Source organism: Condylura cristata, unplaced genomic scaffold, assembly GCF_000260355.1.
Source record: "Condylura cristata isolate star-nosed mole 26May11 unplaced genomic scaffold, ConCri1.0 scaffold00014, whole genome shotgun sequence".
Classification (NCBI taxonomy): domain Eukaryota; kingdom Metazoa; phylum Chordata; class Mammalia; order Eulipotyphla; family Talpidae; genus Condylura; species Condylura cristata.
This window is the reverse complement of record NW_004567115.1, coordinates 32,525,467-32,548,226: the sequence shown is the minus strand read 5'-3', so window position 1 is coordinate 32,548,226 and position 22,760 is coordinate 32,525,467. Positions and strand designations below refer to the sequence as shown.

General features: G+C 35.1%; 1 protein-coding gene across 1 annotated transcript in view; it reads right to left on the bottom strand.

Annotated features, from left to right (window-relative positions):
* DHX36 (DEAH (Asp-Glu-Ala-His) box polypeptide 36) overlaps positions 1 to 22,760 on the bottom strand; it is a 43,093-nt gene that overhangs the window by 8,412 nt on the left and 11,921 nt on the right. Inside the window, exons 6-20 of the mRNA XM_004682330.2 lie at positions 22,418 to 22,497; positions 21,703 to 21,777; positions 21,382 to 21,548; positions 19,837 to 19,918; positions 16,198 to 16,338; positions 15,814 to 15,916; positions 15,378 to 15,465; positions 13,817 to 13,872; positions 12,246 to 12,310; positions 10,300 to 10,443; positions 8,381 to 8,498; positions 7,637 to 7,735; positions 3,216 to 3,389; positions 2,977 to 3,063; positions 1,640 to 1,723 (exon numbers count right to left, since the gene is read on the bottom strand). Coding sequence (XP_004682387.1) covers positions 1,640 to 1,723; positions 2,977 to 3,063; positions 3,216 to 3,389; positions 7,637 to 7,735; positions 8,381 to 8,498; positions 10,300 to 10,443; positions 12,246 to 12,310; positions 13,817 to 13,872; positions 15,378 to 15,465; positions 15,814 to 15,916; positions 16,198 to 16,338; positions 19,837 to 19,918; positions 21,382 to 21,548; positions 21,703 to 21,777; positions 22,418 to 22,497 — 1,563 coding nt within the window. The remainder of the gene's footprint in view (positions 1 to 1,639; positions 1,724 to 2,976; positions 3,064 to 3,215; positions 3,390 to 7,636; positions 7,736 to 8,380; positions 8,499 to 10,299; positions 10,444 to 12,245; positions 12,311 to 13,816; positions 13,873 to 15,377; positions 15,466 to 15,813; positions 15,917 to 16,197; positions 16,339 to 19,836; positions 19,919 to 21,381; positions 21,549 to 21,702; positions 21,778 to 22,417; positions 22,498 to 22,760) is intronic.

Here is a 22,760-nt window from a genome sequence, read left to right as displayed (position 1 = left end):
TTAAGTTATGTTGACTTCAATTATCCCACCAAATTTTCTTATTACTCTTCAGTATCTTTTTAAAAAGATTTTAAAAATGCATTTATTATTTATGCATACAAGAACTAGGGGACAGGCAAAAGGTGCAGAGGGTGAGTGGATTCACTAGAGACACAGTGGGGAGCAAGACAGATGAATCTACTGAAATACACTGCTGTGGAAAGCAGCTGGCCAGACAGGAGAGGTCTGCTACACCATGTGGGTCAGCTCCCTGGCCGAGGTCTGCTACACCATGTGGGTCAGCTCCCTGGCCGAGGCTAGAACTCAGGCTACAGTGACTGGCTATAGTTTTATCATGCTTAGACTTTAACCCTTTGTGCCACCAGGGAGGCCTCTACCCTTCAACTTCTTGACTACATAGTGTCAAATAATCTTGGAGGCAGTCATCTTTTCATACTGTGGTTCATTTGAGTTATTTCTACTTGACAAAAATGTTTTCGTAATACACACATTTAATGACACTTGGGTTGTCAAAAATGTCATGACACAGTTTTGCTTGAAAAAACAGAAAAAGAGACTCCCTGGCGGCGCAATAGGTTAAAGTGAAGCACTATGAGGCTATACACAGCCACTGCAGCACAATTTCAATCCCTGGCCAGGGACCTGACCCATGAGATGCAGTAAACCTCTCACCTGCTGCTCCCTGCTCCCCTCAGTAATATCTTTCCGTCTATCTGCCTATCGGTTTCCATGCTGTCTCTGGTGAATCCTCTCACCTTCCGTACCTCTGGTCAGTACCCCAGTTGTTGTGTGCATTAGTAAATCTTTTTTGAAAAGAAAAAAAAAATACATCATGACTTTTCTGTCAACCCAGTACAATTTATTTGCCCACTTTCCTCTTATACAATGCATCCTATACTGTGTTTTCTTGCTCACCAAACATGTAAAGACAAAGATATCTATCTGAAATTTCAGTTAAAGATATTCACCACTTGCCCTACTTATTTTAAAATATATTTTAGGAATACCAGTGAAAATTTTCAGCTTGAATCATCGCAATGGCAAATAAAGGTCGGGGCAAGAACTAAGGCCTACTGTACTCTCCCAATATACTCTAGAATTTTGTTTCTTTTATACACTGTTAAGTATATATTGATTGCATTTTATATCTTTTCGTATTTTATTACAGTTGTTTTAATTAACAATATCCTTTCTATTATCTGGAACATAATTTAACTTCCTTTGACAAATTTGCACAACTTTTAACTTTTTGCTAATCATGATACAAAATATGCATATTTACATATCTTATACAAGAATTACTTTAAAACATTTGAGTACAATAAATCAGAAGGAGAAACACAAGTAACAGAAGGTGTCACATATGTGGAATACAGAGAAGCCAAAGGGTTGGATCAAGTCCAACTTGAAAACTGACTAAAGAACTGACACACCCAGAGGAAGGTGAGAAAACTTGTGGAGGGAGCACAGTGGAGTATGGAGGCGGCTTAGGATACTCTGTATGGTACCAGGTGCACTGCAGTACAACACCCCAAGGACAAGATCAAAAATATACCCAACTATGTCAACCATGTTACCAAAGTAAAAAATAGGAGTTTATAGAGGAAACAACAACAACAACAATAAAACAACATTTTACCTGCAGTGTGTTTGAAGAGAGAAAATATTCCCAGCAATAATCTTTTTCATATCTGAAACCACGCTGTCTGGCTTCTTCCCAACCCTATGGGGCCAAAAAAAACCCAAAAAACCAAAAAACTGTTGTTAGCCAAAGCAAGGAATGCTTACTAGTTTTTACTAGTTTGTCTTTATTTCTGCATCAAATTACTGATATTACTGATTTTGTATAAAGTTAAAGGAATTTGAAATATGCAAAATTTTTAAAAATTTAAAAATAAAAACCATAAAATTCCCATGATCAAGTTGTTGAAATAATAATTTCCGAAGACCTTTATACACATATATTATATAGTGACAATGTGTATTTTACACAAAATGACATCACAGTCTGAAACACAGCAATAATAAAAAAAGTTATTGCACAAATTTCAGTTATTCATACTTTCAACTTCACAAATGAAGTTTCTTTTTTTCTTTTTAGCTAGCAGTGGGGGGCTGGGGGTAGTGATAGGCAAATGATACTGAATAAACAAACAAAAAAAAAACCTTTCCCATAATACGTAATATAAAACTTAGTCTAAAACTACAGTGAGAAGATGCTCTCTAACTCAAAGTACATTTAAATTTTGCAAAAATGGGTTACAAATATTTATTCTTAGAAAATCCTGACTTTTGTTAGTAAGTAGGTCTCTCTAATCTGATAATACACAATTATGACAATCTATCAGAATGCTGATTCTAAATATAGGCATAGCTTACTAGTAAAAACAAAGAGGCCTGTCATGAATGTCTATAAAAATAAAGACACGGGCCCTCCCTGGTGGCACAGCGGGTTAAAGCACTGCACTAAGAAGCTAAAGCCACTTCCGCATGAGTTCGATCCCCGCCTGCCCCAGAGGTGATCCACATGATGTGGCAGACCTCTCCTGACCCACCCGCTGCTCCCCTCAGTAGTGTACTTCATTTATCTGCCTGTTTGCTCCCCACTCTGTGTGTGGTGAATCCTCTCACCATCCCTGCCCCTCTGGCCTGTACCCAGTTATGTATCATAAATAAATAAATCTTTTAAAAAAACAAAAATTAAAGACACCTATGAATAAAGTCAGATGAAATTTAAAAACAAATTTTCATTTGTTCTATTCTCATAATACAAATACAGACTTATTTCCCTAAAGGATAAATAAAATGGGTTAAATAATGTACAATTCTTTTCTAATGCTCACCTAACATTCTCATAACACTAATTTATTATGCATACCTACAATAACAGAAAATTTAAAAGGTCAAATCTATTCCTACTTTCTTATCAGCTTTCATTTGAATAAACTGTTACAATCCAGAATAAGTTATTCTTACTGCAAATGCATTCACGACGGTCAGGTGGTCACTTTTAGTATCCTTTGCCAACTCTTTTCTTCTTGCATCTGCAATCTTCTCTTTTCCCTTAAAAAATAACAGATAAAAGCAACTGATATTGCTCTATGCTATATAACAGAGAATATCATTCAAATAAAAAGGTAACGGACAATAAATCTAAGCCACAATTATTAAAGCCAATACACATATGAAAATGATGTTTTTTGTATCTTTCTTACCAGTGGAATAACAAAGGGATCTTTAAAACTGAGACTGGCAGCAATGGTGAGTACTGGATCTAAGCAACAGAACAGAGCTCCAAAAAGAATCATTTTCCCAATATGTGGCTCAACTGGTAATCGTGCTAAGTGGACTCCAAGAGGTGTCAATTCTTCTTGTTTATCCAAAGCATTCTGTAAAGTAAGAGTGTTTGTTTAAAATGTGTATTGTAAAGCATCACATTTAAATACATTTTAGTCTACAGTGAAAACAACAAAATGTGAAAACCTAATCTCTTAGTCCTAATTGTGCTCAGCTTTAGTTTCCTTTATCAAACCAAAGTTCAGAGGCCAGTAAAAGGCCAAAACCAATTTAAATGAAACAAAAACTAATCTACAACTTGGCTTTATTTTAAGTGCAGGAAGAAAAACGAGAGAAATAAAACATTAGCAAATTTTCTAAGAAAAGAAAGCCACCCAGTACAGTATAAGAGCAATGGATAAAACAAACAAAAAAGGACACACATATGTTTGGAATACACAATGTATAGATAGATTCTAGTAGTTCAGGAGGCATGTGACACAGGAAAGTTAAGCAATATTGGGAGTAGAAGATGACTGGAAAAGAAAGAATAAAACTAGAGATGTGTATTCAGGAATTATCAGAATGACCAATTTCATTTCTATATATAAGAATAATAAGAAAATGAAAATTTTTGAAAAGCAGAATTCTAAAATACCACTAAGAAGTAAATCTTAAAGAGATTTCCCAAAGCACAGCATTAAGAAGCTAAAGCCACTTCCGCATGACTTCGATCCCCGCCTGCCTGGAGGTGACCCACATGGCCCAGCAGACCTCTCCTGACTGGCCCGCTGCTCCCCTCAGCAGTATATGTTTGATGTTCTGTCTGTTTTGCTCTCCACCCACTCTGTCTCTGGTGAATCCTCTCACCATCCCTGCAACTCTGGCCTGTTCTCCAGTTCTGTATGCACAAATAAATCAATCTTAAAAAAAAAAAAAAAGATTTCTTACATAGAAGATACATAACCAGAGATTAAATATCTAAATAAAAGTTAATTTAACTATGTTCTTGTTTGGTAATATTAATTACCATCACTGGTACCGATGCCAGTTCATCCCATCTCAGTTTATTGATTGAATGTACATCTTAATCAAAATTCCAAGATTCTACCTAAAATGTATCTGAAAATATAAAACACTAAGAAGTTCAAGACACTCTTGAACAAGAATGAAGAGGAGTGACTTTCTCTGCCAGTGCAAGAGTTATTGTAAGTCAGAATAATTAAGGCAATGTGGCAGAGGCTCAGGACAGAAATACAAACTAACAGAGCCGATAGCGTCTATCTAAAAGTAGACATGCAAATTCAGACACACACTTCATCTATTGCAAAGACTGGAGAATAAGGAACGAACTTTTTTATCAATGATATCTGGTCAAGTGAATGGATCTACATATGCAAAACCTGTGATTTTTACCATACATACATACATACATACATACATACATACATACATACAAAAATGATTAGAAATCTAAATTGACATAAGATAAAATAGTTTAAAAAATAATTCTTGACCCTAGATAAAACACTAAGTACTAATGATCAAAAAGCAGTAATGAAGAAAAAGTCTGATATATTTAACTGTATTATAATTAGGAATTTTAATCCTAATCTGTAAAAATTCCCATCACAACTGAAAATTTTTTTTTGACCATTCTTATTGTATCAACATGAGATGATTCATGGTAATTATAATTACTGCAGTAATCATTTCACAATATATGGAGTCAAACTAGATGCTGTATACCTTACACTTAAAAGGTGATATAAGACAACTATATATTAATGAAGCTGCGGAAAAAATACAAACTTTAAAAAATCCAAACACTTGGGCCCTCCCTGGTGGCGCAGCGGGTTAAAGCACTGCACTGAGAAGCTAAAGCCACTTCCGCATGAGTTCGATTCCCGCCTGCCCCGGAGGTGACCATATGGTGTGGCAGACCTCTCCTGACCCACCCGCTGCTCCCCTCAGCAGTGTGCTTCGTCGATCTGCCTGTTCTGCTCCCCACTCTGTCTCTGGTGAAGCCTCTCACCGCCCCTGAGCCTCTAGCCTGTACCCCGGTTCTGTATGTACAAATAAATAAATCTTTAAAAAAAAAAAAAAATCCAAACACTTAAAAAGCAAATAAAAACATACATAATACACAACTGAAAAAGTGCCTAAATCAAGAGCATACAAGAAATATATAATGATCAGTGACATAAACAATTTCCAAATGGGCACCAACATGAGAAATTACTCAGAATTCAGTTAACAGTCATGGTAATAAAAATTATACTGCTAAGTGTTAAATTTTCTGATCCCTTAATCATTATGTAATGTCCATTTCTGTCTCTCAACAGTTATAACTGGAAGTTTATCCACTCATGTAAATATAATTATGTTTTGCCAAACATATTTTATGAGGTCAAAATTACCAAAAAGTACAACAAAAGCAACAAGGCAACTATGCACAAAAGTAATGCACACAGCAAAATCCCTGATAGCCACAGATGCAGATACAATAAAAATCTTAGCTAAATGAATTCAACAGTACATTAAGAGAATCATAAATCATGACAAACAGGATTTATTCCAGGGGGCAAGGATGGCTCAGCATATGCAAATATATCAATGCAATTCACAATATCCACAAAAGGAAAGACAAAATAATCATGATTAGATCCAAATAAACAGGAAGGCATCTGTCAAGATTCAGCATGCATTTATGATACTCACTTACTAAAACAGTAAATGGAATGGAAAGAACATACCTCAACAGAAAAAAAGACGACATATGCCAAAATCACATTAGTGTCATACTCAATGATGAGAAACTGAAAGCTTTCCCTCTAATATCAGGTACATGACAGACATGACCATTTTCACCACTAATGTTCAACATAGTATTAGGGGGTGGTGTAGTAGTAACCTACATCTGGGGAGGTATAAAGCCTATTTTCCTAAAGCATGTACAGTTTTCCTACAGCATCAACACTACTTCAATAAAGAGAAATAAAGTTAACAACTATTAACACCCATTAAGGGAAAAGAAAAACGTGTCATGGGTCTCACACTCTACTACTGGCAAGGATTTGCTTGCCTTTTACACAATTTTGTGACCTATCATTACAGGTTTTTACAATGTCATTACAGGCCTGGCTTTACAATGGTAAAGATGGACTCTGATTTAATACGGAATGAGGCAATCATTTCACTCGGCTTCAGAATACTGCTGAATCCTTTGGTTTTCCGTACATTTCTATTATACTGGTTTTCTTTTCATCACTCAGCTTTTCACAGCTATACTATACTAGCTAGAAGCAATCAGGGAAAAAAGAGGTAAAGCTGCAACATTACCCCAAAACTAGTAAGTTCAATAAATCTAATCCAAACTCAACAAAGATGCTGAAACAATTTACAATGTTTTATTCATTTAAACAACTTACTACTCACATTAAAAGCTCTACAGTGTTCTGAAATGGGCCAAGTTCTCAAAACTTATCTGCATGTTTAGTATAAAATAAACTGAAGAATGTAAAATACATCTTTGGTATCTTATTCAACACTAATCAACAGAATGTTGGTGCAAATATTCCATTTCTGTGCTGTTTACAATGGCAGACACTAGTCACATGTATTTACTTAATATCTGAAAAGTGGGGGTGTAAAAGATACTAAATTTGTAACTTAATTCAAAATTCAAATTGAGGTAGTCACATGTTGGGTAGTGGCTACTACACTGGACAGCTACAGCTGTAGCTTTATCCCCTCTCATTTCCCTCTGGTGTTGACTCCTTTGTGTTTTTCAGTGTGGTCTTGCAGAGAATGTCTCTCAGCCTGACTAATGCATTGAAACAAATTTCTCAAAAGACTGACTTCCTAAAAGAACAAAGGAAATGAGAAAACACTGTTTGGAAAAAAAGTTATGAGAGTATAATGACAGACTGAGTAGAAGGGAAAAAGTAAGATATTTTGGAGAAAAAAAAAACTTGTTTGCATTCCTTCAAAAATACCTGAATTTGACAAAAAAAAAAACCTAATAATATAAGAAAGACTAGAAAGGCAAAATTTATTTGAATACAAATAGAGACAAAGAAATTAAGTGAGTTGAAATTTTATATGATTTTAAATCAGGCCTATAGCAAACTGAAAATGAAAAATCAGGCCTATAGCAAACTGAAAATGAAAATGAAAATAGCAAAACATCCCAGTATGATAAGAACAACACAAAGACATCTCTATAAATTTCAAAAGCAAGATTCCTATGCGAAGCTTCAGTCAAACAGTGAATCAAATCTGACACTAGTAAATTTTATGATTAGTGGGCTTACATGTTACAACACTGTAAGAATTTTTTTCAAATAATCAAATTTACCAGTTCCATAAGATGTTTTATGGAGAGTGACACTGCTTCGTTTGATGGTGGATCCATTAATCTACTTAGAAAATCAGCAATTCCACCTAGCCTTAAAATCTGGGGAAGAAAAATAATTAACATATAGTATATATTGAGATTACACTTTAGTCATGCATGTACCAAAGTGTCAAACCTAACATAATTTTCAGATTAGTATTTCATCTAAATAAATTAAATGGCAGTTCAATTCTATAAAAATGTGTTTAAAGGCCAACAGACTATTTTCTACCAGTAGTCTAGTAAGAAAAGTAGCTGACGAAAATCTCAACGAACGAGTCTCAACTTTCAAAATTAAGAAAGCTAACTTTATCAAATATTTAGTAATGTGCTGAAAAATGTTAAGTAGTTTATAATGAAAGATAACATCTTAAGATATAATAATAGTAGCTAACATTTACTGAGAAGATCTATATACCTATGTATTCTGAGAATTTTCTGAGGTTAATTTAAATAATTTGCTCATTGTAACAGAACTATCTTGTCAGGGGAGGGTGGGGTTCAAACAGAGGCTAGACAGTAAGTACAGATTAAAATCTGTTTAAGGCAAATTAAAGCACACAGTTTACTACCACATATACCAGAAAACAAATGCCTGGTATTGATTCCTTTTTTCAGATTAATAAATGATTTTCCTTTCCATAAAAAGTGGTAAAAAGTAGAACACACCTCCACTTAGTTTCTTAGCTTCCCCATCTACTTTACCTTGATTTGTAAACAAAGTTCTTCCAAAGGAGTTCTCAAAATTTCTGGCAGCTGATAGTCATCTAGAAGGCTTGCTCTAAGACCATTATACAGATGATAGCAATGACCAGGCTGAACTCTAAGAAGAACAAAGGAAAAAGGGAAAGCTATCAATAATGTCTTAGCTCTTCAGAGAAAAACACTGCAATATGTGTTTTCTATAAGCCATGTCATGACTAATTTTGCTTCATTATTTCATTTTTGCCAGCCATTTATTCCTTCTCATCTGTTTGGAATAACCTAAAATCCACCTGCCCCATGTCCAAGGTTTAAGAAATACAAGATTTCCTACTCTGACTCCCATATTTCCCATATTTTACTTTATAGATACAGATTATATACTAATAGCAATCTATTAGGCTAATCTCAAAATATCTCATGAACATTTTATGTGATAAGTCTTGGCAGTATGTTATCCTACTTACATTATTATTAAAAAGCTGTAAAGTATGTGATTTTTAGTAGGAAAATTCTTCTTAATGTTTGCAACTTATGACATGCATGATTCTTTGAAGTATTCAATATAGAAGTAAGAGGTGCAGGTACAGATGTGTTTTCAAGAAGAAATATTTCAATGAGTTCCTGTTACATGAAAGGGATACCCTTTACCTATAGGAGTAAAATCTTATTCATTTCTAATTAAAACCTACCTTCTATTATATAACATGGCTGTAGAAACTAAAAACACAAAGATACTTCCATTGAGAATCATGCTTGTGCTGACCTTCAAAATAATTATAAATCTAAACAGGCTTTGTTGAAGGCATTTATAATGTACTCTCCTACAAAGGAATATTCTCATTTGAATTGAACCAATGTAGTCTATTTAAACTCCACACAGTGGGGACGTAGAACTAGATAAAATATAATACTATACTTTTTTTCGGGGCCCTCCTTGGTGGTGCAATGGGTTAGGATGCTGCACTGCAAGCTAGCTGCAGCCACTTCAGTGTTGAGTTCTATCCCCGACTCCAGAGGTGATCCACATGGCGTGGCACACCTCTCCTGGCCCGCCCGCTGCTCCCCTCAGCAGTGTACTTCATCAGTTGGCCTGTTCCACTCTGCTCTCACCACCCCCTGCAACTCTGGCTTGTATCCCAGTTCTGTATGCATAAATAAACAAATCTTTAAAAAAAAAAATACTATACTCTTTTTCATAACTCTTTCATGGTTCAGACTTGCAGCCCATTGTGTTTATCATTCGTATATAAAGAGAGACCAAAAGCCCTCCACTATGGTAAATATGTTTGAATCAACGTCCAGTAGTGGTTAAGTCTGTATAGGAATACTCCAGCCTTGCCCTATCAAGTTATCCCCTTGATAACTGATCACATGATTTGATATTTAAGTAGTATTTGTAATTATTGTAATAATGTTTAAAAAAGGAAACAATTTAAGAATAAAGAATAATTTTAGCTAAACAGACTGAAGAATCAGAGGTAGAAAAGGATTTTTCCAAAGAAACTATGATTCAAACTTTTCCAATTAAAAATGCATCAGTGAAAGGCCAGTAAAAATAGCTGCAACACCGCTTGCTACAAAAAATCTTTTACTTTTTTAGTTGTAAAAGTTTAAGACAAGGCCCTCCCTGGTGGCGCAGCGGGTTAAAGCACTGCACTGAGAAGCTAAAGCCACTTCCGCATGAGTTCGATTCCCGCCTGCCCCGGAGGAGACCACATGGCGTGGCAGACCTCTCCTGACCCGCCCGCTGCTCCCCTCAGCAGTGTACTTTGTCTATCTGCCTGTTCTGTTCCCCACTGTCTCTGGTGAAGCCTCTCACCGCCCCTGAGCCTCTGGCCTGTACCCCAGTTCTGTATGTACAAATAAATAAATCTTAAAAAAAAAAAAAAAAAAAGTTTAAGACAAAAGGGTTCACTTACCTTCCAGCTCGACCTTTCCTTTGTTTGGCATTAGCATTACTAACCCATTCAGCAGACATTGTACTTATGTTGTTCTGTGTGTCAAAATGTGTCTCCTTTATTTTTCCTCCGTCTATCACATATACTACGTCATCTATAGTAATGCTGTTTAGAAAATGAATATATCAACAATCCATTAGCCTACTGTAGAGATATTAGAGGTTCTACTGAGAAAAACAAACTAGTGACTGTACTATGTATTAGTGTCTGTAAGACAATGAAAGCAAATGTATGGGAACTAAGTTGGTGCAATCATTTTGGAAAAATGGAACTTCCTCAAAACAAAGGTAAAAAGCCAATATATAATCCTGGTGCCCAGCCAAAGAACATAAAATAAAAACCTTAGAGAGTTTTAAGGACATGTTTACTATAGCATTATATACAACAGTAAAGGAAACAACATGAGAGACCACTGATAAATGATTAGCTACAGAAAATGTGGTATATATAAACAATGTAATCGTAATTTAGTTATGAAGAAAATGTTGCCATTTGCAAGAAAATGGAATGACATCAAGGGGGTTGTATGAAGCAAAATAAATTACAAGAAAGACAAAAACTGGATCATTCCATTGAGATATGTAATTTAAGTGACAAAGCAGATGGATGGACAAAACAAACCAGAGAATACCTATGACAGAACTCAGGAAAAGAAGGAAAATTGTTATAAATAAAAAATGTCAAGACTAAACATTCAATAATCAAATTACCATAAAATGGTAAAAAAGAACAAAATTAACTTCAGTTTCCATATTTTTGAAAAAACTTCTTGAAAAAAGACTGTATCTGAAAAGGGCTCAAACAGTGTAAACTGAAAAGAAAAAGAAAACTATTTCCATTGCAAGGACTATATTAAAATTACTACTTTTAATAGTGATAAAGGACTAATCACAAAAATATAGAGAACTGACGAAACTCAACAAAAATAAACCCCAAACCCTATCAAAAAAATGGGCATAAGAGCTAAAAAGACACTTCTCCAAAGTGTCAACAAGCATATGAAAAAATGTTCAACATCACTCGTAATAAGGGAGATGCAAATTAAAACCACAATGAGATACCACCTCACCCCAGTGAGAATGGCACATCTTCAAACAACTAGCAACAGCAAATGTTGGCGAGGATGTGGAGAAAAAGGAACTCTCCTGCACTGCTGGTGGGAATGCAAACTAGTACAACCACTATGAAAAACTGTTTGGAGGTTCCTCAAACTGCTAAACATGGAGCTTCCCTACGACCCAGCAATCCCACTCCTAGGTATCTCCCTAAAGAAATAAAAACATTGATTGAAAAAGATACCTGCACCCCCATGTTTACTGCTGCTTTATTTACAATTGGAAAAATATGGAAGCAGCCCAAATGTCCAAAAGTAGATGACTGGATTAAAAAGATGTGGTACATATATACAATACAATATTACTCAGCAACCAAAAAAGAGAAACACATGTCTTTCACAGCAACTTGAATGGAGCTGGAAAAGATCATGCTTAGTGAGATAAGCCAGAAAGAGAAAGAAAAATACCGGATGGTTTCACTCATAGCAGGAGTATAATGGACCAGGCGAGAAAATAACAGGAATAATGAACAGCTATATACCAGAGATATTTTGTGGGAGTGGGGTGGGGAATGGGATAAAAAATGGGGGGGCGGAGAGGGAAGTGCACGGGATTATGGTGATGGCACACGGGTGACTTGGCGATGGGAAACCCGTGGGGATTACAATTGAGATGGAACAAAAAAATGTACAAAATGATGTAAAAACAAACATAAAAAAAAAGTATCAAAACAAAACAAAAAAATTTGCTACTTTTAAAAAACTACTAAAGACTTAAAAAAAAAAAAGGTTAACAATTATGGGGCTCAGACTAATGTAATCACTAGTAATTGATAAATAAAATAATTTTTACCTAGTCTCTGCAATGTTGGTAGCAATTACTATTTTCCGAACACCAGGAGGAGTTCTTTTAAATACCTGTAAGAATAAAAACATCCAAATTCCTCAAGTACACTAGTTTCTGATACAGTATTCTTCCAATTAGAGGAATTACTTTAGATACTATTCATCTTTAGCATTGTGTTCATTCATTGACATATGTATGAATCTAATAAATATTTTAAAAGATATATATTTATAAACATGTATCTAATTACTATAATGTTCCCTTTGACTTATCAAAATCCCCCATAGATGTCAAAACCTTATTATTACAAACAAGATTTTAAATGAAATGTGGTAAGTTCAACTTACAGAATGTTTTAAACTAAAAACAGAAAGCATAATATCTTAAGTTTAAAGATAAGAAATGAATTATGAGGAACTATGAGTAAGGGCAAAATCGACCAAGCAAGTGTCTAACACATCAGAATGCAAGAGAGCGGCCTATACCAGCATATAGCACCAGAGATCACATGATTTAAAAATTAACCCTTTTCAAACACCAACTACTACAAAGCCACTTATGACAAAACCATCCAAGTAGAAGGAAGACACATGCCACTTGTCTATCATATTAAAGCCACTAGCACATGATGTGGTATTTGGAATTCAAGTACTACTTACCAAAAAAAAAAAAAAAAAGTGCAAAAACTTCCCCCATACTTATTTAAAAAACAAAAAGGGAATCGGTTGAGAAAACCTGTTTTCCAGCCTACTCACATATTCACTCTCTTCCAAAAGAGTAAGTCACTACTACGGTATCAGTGACAGAAGTACTGCTCACACTGAATAAATACACTTAACGCAGTCTCTGGAATCAAGAAATCTATCTTTGCCTTTCTCTTCCCTCAGGTATAAACTCTTCCCTCAGGTATAAATTAGCTGGCAAAGCCTTACCTAAGGTTAAGGTACTAGTGGAGTAAAAAGGTGTCTTGATATTGTGGGACAAAACAAGTAGAAAACTAGAAAAGAAAGTAGACCTTCAAATCCATCTCATTCTACCACTGCCTGCAAGTACTAAGTTCAAAAATTGAACTTCTCATTCAAAATGCAAAATCCATTCCAATAAAGTAAGTCTCTAACTATGAGTCAAAACATTTAAAAATATAATCCAGTATTGATAAAAAAAAATCTCTATGAGCACACAGACCAAATCTGTTCTATCAAAATCTCAAATATCAAGTTACAGTATGTCATATTATTTTATTTCTAGGTTGAACTTTTTTTTTAAAACTGGTATTCACATACTTTTTTCTTTTATTTAGGAAACCCAAGCAAGTTATTAGTGAAACCAATCTTTAAATTTTTCCCTAACTTGGACAAGCTAACTTGATCTGTGGATTACCCTCTACTCAGGTTTTTATGCAACCATCCTTTAAAGGCTCACTTGAAAGATTCCCAAAGAATTACTTTTTGTAATGAATACTATTTGAAAAGGTGCCTTAAACAAAAACAAAAAACAAAAACAAACAAAAAAAACACACATACACAGTGAGTAGTCCTCTTTAGTTTGAAAGACAGTATAAAAACTTAAAAGCATACCTGTGTCTGGTTAACTGTTGGCATCAGTGAATGTAAAGGTATAATAAGAAACTTATCTGAAAATTAAAAAGAAATTAAACTTTCAGATAAATAGTTGCAAAAAAGCTCCAGCAGATACATAGAGGACAATGAATTCAGATGCTAAGCCACTTAATTTTTAGTTTACACTCCTATGATTAGACCACATTTTTCTTTCACATTTTGTTTTCTGAGTGTTTCAACAAGTTCTTGTCAACATTTTGTTCATTTCATATTGTTGAAGTGTATTCCCAAATTCTTAAAGAATGCTCAGAAATGGGAGCAATCCTTTCAAATTATACTGGAAAAGCACGATTAACTTCATTTCTACCATTTAATTACACCACAGCTTTTTCTTAATATGAAAATATGAGTGACAAAGAAAAGTCATGGTAATCATCTTTTTCCAGCTTGAAAACAGTAAATAATTTGGGAATATTTTCAAGGCATTACTGTATGCAATTTAACAAAGAAAAAAAAATGACCTTTACTATCATAGCCAATACAACTACACCAAAATGATTTTTAAAAGTCTTATAAGAATAAAAAGAGGCATACACACTATCTACAGAGTTAAGTTAGACGTCATAGAGCTAAAATAATACTAACTAGAATTTGCTTTGTATTTTACTAAATTTAAGTTAATGATTCCTGAAAATTATTTTATTTTTTTAACTGGATATTGGGTACATCATATTCTCAGACAGTAATGAAAATTCAACTTGATTTTTAAAAAAGATTTATTTATTTATTCATACAGAATTGGGGTACAGGCCAGAGGCATGGGGCAGTGAGAGGATTCACCAGAGACAGAGCGGAGAGCAGAACAGGCAGACTGATGAGGTACACTGCTGAGGGGAGCAGTGGGCAAGGCAGGAGGTCTGCCACACTGTGTGGATCACTTCCAGGGCTGGGATTTAACTCGCACTGAAGTGGCTGCAGCTCGCTTGCAGTGCTGCTCTTTAACCCACTGCACCACCATGGAGGGTCCCCTGAAAATTCTTTAATAAATCTTATAGACAAGAATACAGGTACCCTCACATTTACCTAAAACATAAGAGGCCTTATATATCAAAACAGAAATACAATCACCAGAGGAATTTTTAAATACTTCAGATGTTTAGGATACACATTCTTAGATGTGGGAGTGGATGGAGTCTGTTATCTGAATTTAAAAAAGATGCCATGGGTGATGCTGTTGTATAGTCAGAGCTGAGAAATACTGGGCTAAAGGATAAATTCAAACTTCTTTTCTGCCCAACAAAATGAAGGAAAAATCAAATAACCTCAAATGCCAACATCTTATCTTTAAGCTTCAACCTTATTAGGCAAATTCAGGAATGGATGCAAGACTTTCTTACCAATATAACACATAAAGAACTTCACTACATACGCACCATCTTTATCTGTGACCTAGACCTTAAGGTTCCTGCACTGAGATGACCTCTGAAGTAATACTTCAAATGAAGGAGGGGGAAAATTGTGTTACCTGTGACTCAAGTACTATTGCTGGAATTGCAGTTAAGATACATTTCTATAATACCTGATTTAAACATCACTTGTGACATCAGGAGATCATGTAAAGTGCTGATATTGTCCCAGCCTGGTAGAAAGACCAATATTGCTCCGTCCTGTATAAGGGAAGAAGAAATCTTCATTACAAAAGTACTAAGGCAAAATTCTGTACATACTTAAGTCATTAAAATTATATTAGTATATGATAATTTTAATTACAGGTAAAGAATATCAATTCATTTCAAGAAAATACAACTTATAACCCAGGTATTTCATTTGTTTAATCTTTCCTTAAGGAGGATACTGAAACCGTTAGGGATTTTAAGATTCTTATTTCTACTGTTAAAGCAATTACTTCCACTGGACATTTTTTAAAAGTATTTTAGAATATTATTTTTCTTCTCTCATGGCCTTGATATAAAAATAAAATCAAAATTATATCACTTGAAGGAAAGAAAACTAACCTCTTCTTCCAAAACAATGTGTCGAATAAGAGCAGCAATAAGATTCAGATCAACTTTATCATCATCCATCATTTCTATGATATCTACAGTACTTGTAGAATATCTATCAAAATTAAATAGAAAGTCATGAAATATGTGGTAAAGTCTCCTCAGATTTAACATAATATAAAACCTGTAAAAATTAACTTGGTCTCCAAATGGAAGTATATAATTGACAGACAGAATTATTGGAATAATAATGTTTACAAGTCATATCAGTATAGTATCTAGCTGGAATGAGGCCTGCAGTACTCTCCTTAAATATATGCAAAGTCAAGGAGACAATCCCTGCATTTATTTTATTCATTGAGCCTCTAGGTTCTCTTTCAAACAAAATAAACGTACTTTCTTCGCAGTTCTCTTATATAATTGGGCCAACGTTCTTTATACATTGCTTCTTTTTCTTCTTTCTCTTGTCTATTTACATGCCCTTGCATGAAGCCTCTCTTAAATTGGGATCTGTGTTCTTTTTGTTCTGGAACATATCTAAAACAAAAACATTTTTAATTAAGTTTCACTATTTTCTGGCTTTAGCTAATCTATGAATTCACAGTAAGATTTTAAAAGAAGGATATAAAACATTTTCATTATTTTTTATAGTGAAAGATAATTATCGATTTGTAAATGTTTCTTAACATAAAACTCAATATTTTACCCTAAGAAAACCTATTTTTATTTTTCCTCTAAAAACCTAAACATCTAAATGATACTCAGCAACCAAAATTTAAAATACGCTAAATTTCACTTTCAGTTGTAGCCTGCTCTGAGATAAAAGTTCATATAACAAGTTCAACGTTAAAGCTGATGGTCTAGTAAATGACACATTTTGAAAAAGGGAGCTCTCCAAACATAGAATGCATATTAAAACCTCCTGGAGTTTACAAAATAAAGTTCATAAAATGTTAACTTAAAAAATCAAAAAGCCTATCCCTTATACTTTGGATTCAATGTTGGAATGGAGTTTTTATCAGTGCCCCATGAGATTTTCAGATAACATACCAAGACACCTGCAGACCTATGCAATACACAAGAGACCTACAGACCTGTACAAGTCCCAAAGAAAGAACTAAAGGCAAAGCCAGAATCATAATGCAAATTCTCAAATTTTTGTTCTGTGATTCCACTATGCTGCAATAACTACTAGCAAAACAAGGCACATCCATCCAAGTATGTTACCTGCCATGAGGGAAAAGGGGTTCTAAGGGGCCTAGTGTAAGAAGGTACAAAGAAAAATGTGTATTTTAGCACCAAACTCCCTCAGAGGTCACCAAGGGGAGATCATGTAGGAGTGAGGGAGCTGGAGTACAGGCTTTGTTAGTCAGCCAGGGACTGATGTTCTTGCTCTGCCACTGACTGGCTGAATGACCTTGGACAGGCGGGTAAAACCTGATCACTGGTTTTCTTAACTAAGAAACTAATGTTCTTATAAAAGAATTGACATGAAAATTTTAAAAAATGTGATAAAGCATAGTGCCTGGCACATAGCGGACCCAAAGCTGTTTTCCCCTCCTTATTCAGTACCTGTGACCTAGGGTTCCCCTAAGTCTTCAATACATATAAAGGCACCAACTAGAGGTAAGCAGAGCAACCTGGGAGAGAGTTTAATCCTGGTCAGAAGGATGAACCCAGCTGGCTCCCTTCCCATTTTCAAAAAAACAGAAGTAACTTCAGTCCCTCACACTAAGGACCCAATGAGGGCCCTCCATATCATCTCACTCTATAGTTCTTCCTTCCTAATTTCCTGTAGCACAGTACTTCTTCAGAGAAGGGAGTAGCTGTAGGCTTTCACCCCGGGGACCCCTCCTTTAACTTCCCCCTTGGGGTTAGCTAGGGCACAAATACTATACTTTTTGCTTCAGGAGATTATAGTCCCGTATGTATTCCCTGCCTTCTAGGAAGCAGTTAAACATTACATAACTTTAGATTACTGATCCCCAAAATTTTGCTTTTATTACTGTCAAGCTGTTTTCATTCTCTTAAAAAATCAACTGGTAAATATGTCATAGTAAGAAGTACAATTAATGGCAGAAAGTGAAATTGAGGAGGCATCCATTGATGACAAAAGCAGAGCATGAAGGGAAACACAGCCTCTCACTTTCAGCATGTTCTAGCCTCTCTGACATAAACCTCTCCCTCTTCCTACGGATTTCACTGTCTTGCCTAGCTGAACAATTTTATACAACCTTATTCTCAATACACTCCCCAGAACAGCTATATCACACATCGTATTTATGCTTCTGTGTGTATAGGGTAAGTTCTAAGGATGCCCACCATGTTTTTCTTAATTTATGTTCAGACCCTAGTGTACAATGCAAGGAATGAAGTTTGATAAACATCTGTTAAATAAACATCCACTCAAAATTCAGCAGATTTTTCTCCATGTAATATATATTCTAAAATCTTTATTCTCACATGCCCACTATCACCTCCTGATTTTTTTATTTAACAAATAATTTATGGAGTACTGAAAATTTTTATCACAAGTGTCCACATCTGTCGCTGTACAAATTTATACGTTTACTACAGACCAGGCACTGTACTATGCCCTAGTTACAATGACTAGGACAAAATCCTTGACCTTGAAAAATCTGAAATCAAATGCAAGAAGCAAATAAAAAGAAATATATTACATGTCAATAAGCTAAGTGAGACAGCACGTGAGAAAGTATAATAGTTGAGGATGGGGCAGCAAAAAATGACAGAGTAATGTGGTTACCAACTATGTAGAGCAGTTAACAAATCCTGGTATATAAATATTCTTTTGATTTCTAGCCTAGATTACTAGGTGACGATCCCACCAGTAACCACTATAATAAGGCTTTTGGGGCAAGACACGTTTCATTTTAATATTCTGATGGAATTATAAAAGGGATCGATTAGAAGCTAATGAATTTAGTTTGAAAAATATGAGGCTCAAGGTATCTATGGTTCTGGAATACTATATGGTGAGAGAACAAACTTATTTAGGAGGAGCTTCAGTTCTGATGCTGTAAGTCTCAAGAGTTGTAACTTACAGAACTATGATCATAAGGACTTCAGAGTGAAACTCTAAATAAAATACAGAGACAACTGACAACTCCTAGAGGGAATTCACATCTACAGTGGGCAATGGAAACCAGCAAGAAAATGGAAACCATGTAGAATGAAGTGAAATTCAAGTACTACAGACAAAGGTTCTCAAATTTTGCTATCTAGGAATCTTTAAAAATTATTGATTCTGGGCCCTCCCTGGTGGCGCAGCGGGTTAAAGCACTGCACTGAGAAGCTAAAGCCACTTCCGCATGAGTTCGATTCCCGCCTGCCCTGGAGGTGACCACATGGAGCAGCAGACCTCTCCTGACCCGCCCGCCGCTCCCCTCAGCAGTGTACTTCGTCGATCTGCCTGTTCTGCTCCCCACTCTGTCTCTGGTGAATCCTCTCACCCTCCGCATCTCTGGCCTGTACCCCAGTTCTGTACAAATAAATATTAAAAAAAAAAAAAAAATTATTGATTCTGGCTACCACCCAGAGTTTGCAATATATTTAGTTAAGGGGGGAGGGGGAATCGACTTATTTTTAAAAAGACTTATTTATGCATACAGAACTGGGGCACAAGCCAGAGTACCCCAGGGGTGGTGAGGCTTCACCGGAAACAGATTGGGGAGCAGAACAGGCCGAGTGACCAAGTACACTGCTGAGAGGAGCAGTGGGCAGGTCAGGAGAGGTCTGCCGGCCATGTGTGTCACCTCCGGGGTAGGCAGGGATCAAAGTCATGTGGAAGTGGATTTAGCTTCTTATTGCTGCATTTACCTGCTGTACCACCAAGGAGGGCCAGGAAATAGATTTTAAGAGGCTCCAAGTGATTTTAATGTGAAAGCAAGTTTAGGAATTCCTGATTTATGAAAAATGTCTTAAGAGGAAGTTGTTAATGGTGAATTTTGAGACCCACACATTTGACAGATGACATAGTAATAATTTTTAGTCTTATTTCCTGGTTTTACTTACCTTATTTTTTCAATTATATCTTCCAAAAGATACTCCACAACAGGAAAAGTAAAACCAGGTATGTGTATCATTGGACAGTTACCTATTATGATAAAGAAGACATGAATCTGGACTTAAGTGTTTAATAAAAAATGTCAACAGTTTTAAATGGCTATTACTATAAACATCAACAAAAGTCAACAGACTATATATATCTACTACTTGACTTCACAAAATATTCCTGGAACTTTTAGAGTTCTACCTTGTATTTCCATATTTAATTTAAAACATAAGCAGCAGTTGGACTTCATGCATATAATTTTACTGCTACCAAACTATACACATTTCTGTTTTACAAAGTACCCTAGAATATCAAAGAATGGAGCATTTTAAATTGGATTGAAAACCATTACCTAGAAGTCTTTTTGCCATTAGTTTTAAAAAATAGTTTCTTAATACTACTTAACACTGTAATTTAAATATTACTCTAATTTTGACCAAGTAAAATAAGAGTGTAACTGGGGGGAAAAGCCAACACTACACCAGAGGTCAAAATCTGAACTGTTATCACAGCTCTGCCTTTGACTTGCGTTAAGTTTAAACAAGTCACTCATTAGTTCTAGACATCTTATCCAAAAAAAAAAAAAGGCAGAATAGATCCATGTGCTTTTGAGGGTCAATTGGACTAAATACAGTAACACTTTATGTGTAGAAGAACTGGGGTATAAGCAGGGGGTGATAAGATCCACCAAACAAGAGTAGGGAGCAGAGCAGGTACATTTACTGAAATACACTGCTATGAGCAGCTGTGAGGTCTCCATTCCCATATGTGGGTCAGTTTCCTGGCTGGGGACTGAACTCAAGCCATTGGTGATAGCATTGAGACTTAACCCCTATACTACCAGGAGCCCAGGAACATTTAAATGTAGCTGAATTCCTTTTTAACTCTCCCATTTTTCTTCCTTCACCTCATAAGTGAAGCAGGAAACAAAGAATATTTTGTTTAGCTGAATTACAGCTAATGTGATTCAGTTTCAAACCCTCTTCCACCCTGTTTGTTATGCAATGTTGTATAAACTACTTAATGATTCTGTATTTTCTCATTTATAAAAATGGGAATAAAAGCACCTACTACACAAGGTCTCATGAGGATTAATGAAGACAGGAGTCACATAAGCCACTGGCACAAAGAGGTTCCATTAGCTATTGTTATTACGCTTATCATGAGCAAACCACCACCCTATCTTGTGATAGTACATAAATGAAAAAAAAATCACAAAATGGTAGGAAATTATCTAAATCTGTGATATGACTTCATTAAGTCACCTTAATTATTTGGTGTCACACCAATTCTTCACTACGAGCACAGAGATCATGACACCATCTAAGAACAGGACCAATTATTTACTCTGAAAGGCTAGTGAGTAGGATAACATTAAAATAAAATAAAATGCCAAAGATTTATTTTTATTGCTCTGTACTTAACACTGCACACGTTTAAAATATTTAATTATAAAGTTAGTAGTTTTGTGATAATTTTCTAAAGAAACACCAAATTTTACTCACCAAAATATTCTGAAAATTTCTCAGCATTCAAGGTTGCACTCATCAATATTACTTTCAGGTCAGGTCGGGAATTGAGCAGATCTTTAATCACAGTCATCAAAACATCTGACTGTAGATTTCTCTCATGGATTTCATCAAGCACAATATGACTAACACTAGACAAATGCCTGAAGCAGAAGCATGAAGTATGTAATCCAATAAAAAATTTAAACAGAAGCATTTTATGTTAGTAAAATTCAAAAACTATGATCAGTTACGTTACACTTTAGTAAATACTCCTTTTGGTATTTAATTAAATATCCTAAATTGAAACATACTCACGGGTCTGACTGAAGCCACTGGAGGATAATTCCTGTGGTACAATATAAGATTGAACCCTGTTTCCTTGGCAACCGACTGTGAATGAAAGACAAGAGTTAACAATTCTTGTTTTTATCTTTAATGAAATACCACAGAAGTTAAAAAGAAAATCTTAGTTTAAAATCAAATTTCAGTTTTAGTGAAAAATCTTCACACTTAATTTTTTAGGAATTCCTATTGCAATAGAATGTGAGTTACTATAGTCAATTTCACTCTTTTCACTGTCACTGTCACAACACAGTTCATTTGTTTTCAAGGCATAAACAGTAACATCTCAAAAACGAGAGAAAAACATGGGGTCCTACATTTGTTCAGTAAAATCAGTCTATTTATAAAGGTAAATGGAATCCAAAGACCCAACAAAGGACTAAGAAATATGGATAGAAGACTAAAAAGACTAAGGCACAACTAACTCCCTTTATAGAAGTGGTGGCTTATTAATGTATATTCAGGAAAAAAGTTATTTTTCTGATCATTCCAAAATATAAAAGCACACTTTATGTAGGCAATTCAAATCTGAATTTGAGAGTTTGAGAGTTGCAAGCCTCAGAAGTACAGTTAAATGTTAATTTTAATTAATAATATAAATGGAAATAATTCTTTTGAATCTCCAGTTCAAAATTTTCACTAAAATCTACCTATGAACAGAAAATGAAACTTTTTTTTTTTTTTTTACCTTTGAAGACGAATTTGGTATCCAGTGCTATTACCATTGCCACAAGATTCTGCCCTTTCTGCAGCTACTCTCTCTGCAACCTTTAATTAGAAGTCACAAAGAAAAGTTACAAAGTTTGCAAAAGAAAATTTTGTAAAAAGAAAATATATTCTCTTAGGACAAATATCCTGAATGCTCATAAAAATCAGGGATTATTCAAAAACTGCTCATCATATTTTCAAGTGATTTTTAAAAATCAATATTCATTAAAATCTAAAGTATCTGGCCCTCCCTGGTGGCGCAGCGGGTTAAAGCACAGCACTGAGAATCTGAGGCCGCTTCCGCATGAGTTCGATTCCCGCCT